This window comes from Opisthorchis viverrini, assembly GCF_000715545.1.
Source record: "Opisthorchis viverrini unplaced genomic scaffold opera_v5_139, whole genome shotgun sequence".
NCBI lineage: Eukaryota > Metazoa > Platyhelminthes > Trematoda > Opisthorchiida > Opisthorchiidae > Opisthorchis > Opisthorchis viverrini.
Genome location: NW_008751795.1, coordinates 134,801 through 139,891, shown reverse-complemented (window position 1 = coordinate 139,891; position 5,091 = coordinate 134,801). Strand labels below are relative to the sequence as shown.

Sequence of the window (5,091 nt, the reverse complement as noted above, 5' to 3'; positions counted from 1 at the left end):
GTAGTGAAATCGACAGGCTATCTGATATGTCTCAGTTTAGACATGCTCGTAAGTAATGTGAACCTTCGTAGCATGGAAGAGTTAATGGTTTACCCAACATGCCAAAATAAACAAGCTGATTGCATAGGGAATGTCGGTGAGTCGACAGAGCTTAAACTGATAACGGAAAACCGAGGTTTCTTGGAAGATATAGTAGATAATATGTGGTTACTTAGACGAGGTGACAGAATTCTGTCAATACAAATTTTTCTATACCTCTCTCCCGAAGACTGATTAGTCAGATTGAGTAACAGTCCATTCTAAACATACTGGATAACACACACTAAGAGGTCTTCCTCAGCCACTCACGGCTGCCACTGGTGGCAGCGGCTGAGCCGAGACTTCCGATAACAACTTTTACTTATTTTTCTCACTTTATCGGGAAACACATTTCTGTTGAGGAACCTGACTATTGAAAGCATTGCATGTCGAAAATTATTTTGAGACAGTGCTATACAGTATAACAAGGTACTCTGAATTCAGCTGGTGACGGTGATTTTATGTACATTTCTAAGCGATAATCCACCACCCTCGAGATTGCATCGGGTGCTACATTACTCATGCGGAAACGAAATTAAAAATAGTGGTTTATGGAGCGGAGACTAGTAATTAGATACAAAAACTTTATCCTGTGATAAGCTGTTGTAAGTTGTTTTTAAGATGGAAATAGAACGATATAAGCATTCCATCTATGTCATACCTAATCAGCCTGAAGATGAAGGTCATAAATCGAACGAATATAAATATCCGTAATGAAACTTACACACGGCTGGCAATGCAGTTGTATCCTATCTCAGGAATAAACTTCATCGGGATTTAAATTCAACAGCTTTGTGACGATCGCAACTTAAAGAAACATGTCAGGGATGAATGAAATTATTTTAAGCTTAGGTGTTGTGGAATTATACCCAGTTGCTACTCAGTGACAAATCAAACTCTACAGTGTACAAGCAAAGTAAATTCGCTTTAAATGCGATTACCCGAAGAGCGGTATCTCAAATTAAGCTAGTATATTTCATTATTTCGTTTGGATTTTGTTCACTTTTATTCGTCGTGGACGTAAGTTAAATATCCGTACAAAATTATAACGCGTTTTATTGGCTAGGTTTTTCGTTATGAATTCCTTGCATTTAAAGGAGAATAACTAAGCTATGTGTGCTTGCATGGCATCTTTGATTGAGCTTACATTGTCTTCAGAGTATACGGTTTGGTGCATATTTCGTTAACGTGGCGCCCATCATGACTGACTCAATTCGGAAGCTAGCTCGTGGCATTTTTCGGTAAGATGAATTGGCCATCTACTCATACAAACTCGAGAATTGTCAGTTATCCATAAAAAGGCTCAGAAAAACGTTCATTGGATGACGTGGAAATAAAGTACTGAAGTAAGTCCACGGGACCATATGTAGCTCCGTAATATCATCAATGATACAAGCTTGGATGACTGTTGCGAGCCTCATACAGACGTGGAAAACACAGTGGGGGTTGTCAGGTTGCACAGAACGCAAGTTGAAATGGGCGTTCTGTAAACTTTTGACCATATTGGCCAACAGATTTGCGAGGATCGGAAGCTCTTTTCCATTCATTGAAGGTGATGCCAAGTTGCAATTATTCCGTTTTCAATACTGTTCCAGGTCTTACTGCAAACATGGACCAACCGATCACAGTTGCCACAGAATCAGTCAGATAGTGGGCAAGCCAGGAGCGAATGTATGTAAACTTTCAGTCACCTCAAATGATGCCTGCAATGAAAACCCACGTTCTCGCACCATTGAAGTGTGGGCACTTCGAAGTAAAACGAGTATTTCTGATAGGCTTTGGGGAAAAAACACTGAGACTTGATTTGTCAAGAAAATATTGGCTCTAAAGTCGTTTGGAGACCTGATCAATTCCCGAGCTATACGACTTAGCCAGTTTTCATTCCTTCTTACGACAGAGTTTTTTTGAGATATTTGCACTAACATAACCGATGGTGCAATGAGAGAGATGTTTCTTCTCTAAATATGCTACCGATTTCTTCATGATTTTCAGTTTACAGTTGGCAAGAATGTACCAGCAAATTTTGCTAATTTAGGCTATTATGGTGACAGAGCTGTCCACTGTTCTAAAGGGCACCAAAAGGACGAAACATTTTCACCATTTTTCGATATGATGGGGACCATGGTCCCAACTAAACGGGTTACTCTTTGTGAAACCACACCAAAGCTTTACAGACATCTGGTAGAAAACATCTAATTCAGGACGGAATGATTACTGATTCGTATGCGCCTAGCATTCTTGCTCAAATGCAAACACGGAATGAATACACAAATATTATACAACCACCTACGAATACACACAACTAAATAATGTAAACCGATTTTCGTGAACAAGACGGTTACACATTTTCGAGCGAAGTAGACTACGATTTGTCTTATCTGAGCAGATTTTCAGAGACACCACTTGTTACTCATGGAGATCTTCTTGTAATGAACGTCAATTTTTTGCAACCTCTAAGGCTTAGACTGGTGCCGTTTGTTCAACGATTCCTAATGAAAAATGGGACCAAGCTCGAAAAACTTGCGAGTACACACATTGCCTAGAGCAGCATACAGACGCGCAAAAACCGGAATATCCCGGAAACAACTGTTAGTCACTGCGAACTTTATTTTTTATCACCAAGGCAATCCTGTTGATCACAAAGTTAAAATGCTCTGTTAGCCTTGCCAAAAATACCTGTGAAACACAATATCTGGGGAAATAATATGTTGAACGAGAAACACATAAGCAAGACTTAGACAGTCCACCCGATGGCCATATTGGCTCTTCGGATATAACTATCAGCAGTCTGTTCGTCATTTTCCGGTAAAGCAAGTTTTGGCGAAGTAGTTTCTTGTACTGGTGAATCGCCCATGTTTTCATAACAGGCAGAAACGGGAGCTGACATAGTAATTGGTTTGATTCTCTGATAATGACAATGCTCCGGGTCGCCAAGACAAGGAGGGGAAAACCAAGTATGGTCCGCCAAGTCGGGTACAATTTCAGCAGACGACTTCTGCGCTAATGACTCGTTCTCAAGATTTTGCTGCTGTGACCTGGTTGCTGATGTGCTTGGCGTTGAAGTATCATTGTAGAACTTGCTCAATGTCTTGTGCGAAAACTGGAAATTTACCAGATCTGCTTCCAACTCCTTGGGTTTCCTTATGCCAGACCATGGTTTACTTATATTGATGGGCCATAATCTCCCACTGTGTTTTTGTTGAGTAGTTTTCACTGACCATCTTCCAGGAGAACCAAAACGATACGGTGGCTTTCGAACTGAACCCTTGTTGCTTATAACTATTCGACCTTGTGAACAATAGAAATTGGGTGGCATGTGAAATCCACTTCGAGGGTTGGCAAATCGCGTATTCTTGTTCGTCAGATTTAATCCATGTTCTCTCCTCTCATGCCATTCCCTCGGTAGGCTGAAACTCTTACGAATGTTGACGGGTTTTCTACGATTGGAATGTAAAACGAATGGCAATGGTGGTGTTCTATAATCGTACGGGAATCCGGTTCTTGTTCGCACCACGTCAAACCGATCATTTGGCCTGCGGAATGTGCGCGGAGGACAACCGTATTGATGATGTGGTAATCGATATCCATCTGCGATATGAACACAGAAGTCTGGAAACTGGTTTTTCTCTCTGTTCTTACTACCCCCAGTGTATCGTGACAATGATTGCCGCAGATGTTCACAGCACTGACATAATCTTGTTGGCCTGAACAGTGCGCGAAGTGATTTCAAAAACCGCTCACAAAACCAGCAATAAAAAACAAAATATAAGTCACTTTTAAGTGCAAGAGCGATAATTGACGAAGGATTCATGTAGGTCTCAAAAGTAATGGCCTTATTGGCACAGACATCGGATCTTTCAGCGACACATTCCACCGTTTCTTTCATTAGCTGACCAGCTTTTTGTACTGATTGCGTGTTTCTTAAGCTCGTGAAGCGAGTTATCACAGAAGTAAGTACAAATGGGCCCTGGAATAAAAAGAAGGTTACCACAAGGCAAATGAGAGTGATTGTGATCTTTCTTTCTTCTCTGATCGCCCTCTTTGTGTGAGCATTGTTTGGCTCACTCGGGTGGTTTGGGAGCGTATCGTACACAGATGTACTTTTGTCACAAAGACTGCTGTTTTGATCGGCTACGGAATTACAACTATCCAAATTAATCCATTTGTCATTTTGATGAGATTGTGAACTGGAAAAGCAAGTTGACTGATTCATCCTCATCGGACTTGTTGTGTGTGATCTTCCCGGTGCATTTTCCATCGCTGGATTAGTCCGGTCTGACCCGAGCTTGCCTGACAGCGTTCTGAGTAAATTGGCAGATTTCCGAATAGCAATAATTAGACGTATGTTTACGAATGTCAGTATGGCGAAAGGTATGATCAGAAATAGAAACAACTGTACAATCCAAACATAGAGTCTGTGGAGGAAGGAAATGTATAGAAAATTGTTTATTGATCCGGAAATGTTATGAAATAAAAATCCAGGTAGTTTGACAATAACACTGAGAAATATGACTATGAGGACAGCAACCTTACGGTGTCGTTTACCAATTCGTCTAGATTGCAGTGGATAGCAGATGGCTATGAAGCGTTCCGTAGCCAAAATCGTTGTAAGCCAGTTTGATATGAACAAAAGTGTATCTGCGACTTCACTTACCACGTTTTCCAGGTTTGTGTATAGATCGGGTTCGAATAACGGAAGGAAAATTGTGTCTAGTGAAAGCAAACAGTGTAGCGTGACCGTGCATAGATCCACGGATGCCAGAACAATGATATAGGTCACAGTTGGACGCCAAATACCCCTTCGTGTCACAACCACTATAGTAATAATAATACACAGCATACTGAGCAATGTGATTGGAACGGTAACACAATGTTTGAAGAGTATGTATGGCTTAATCGACTGATCATATAACTCCAGCACCTCTAACGACTGAGAATTATTGATCATCCATAGTTGTTCCAATAAACTCCTGTTAAGTGATATATCTGAATTAAACAAGTGTGCCGCTACCA

The 5,091-nt window shown here is 40.9% G+C and overlaps 1 protein-coding gene across 1 annotated transcript; it reads right to left on the bottom strand.

Moving 5' to 3' along the window:
• Nucleotides 1-2,812: 2,812 nt before the first annotated feature.
• Nucleotides 2,813-3,964, bottom strand: T265_06600 (hypothetical protein; the record flags this gene model as incomplete). Its single annotated transcript, XM_009171904.1, has 1 exon — nt 2,813-3,964. One exon carries the CDS (start codon nt 3,962-3,964, stop codon nt 2,813-2,815), a length of 1,152 nt encoding a protein of 383 aa, XP_009170168.1.
• Nucleotides 3,965-5,091: the final 1,127 nt, after the last annotated feature.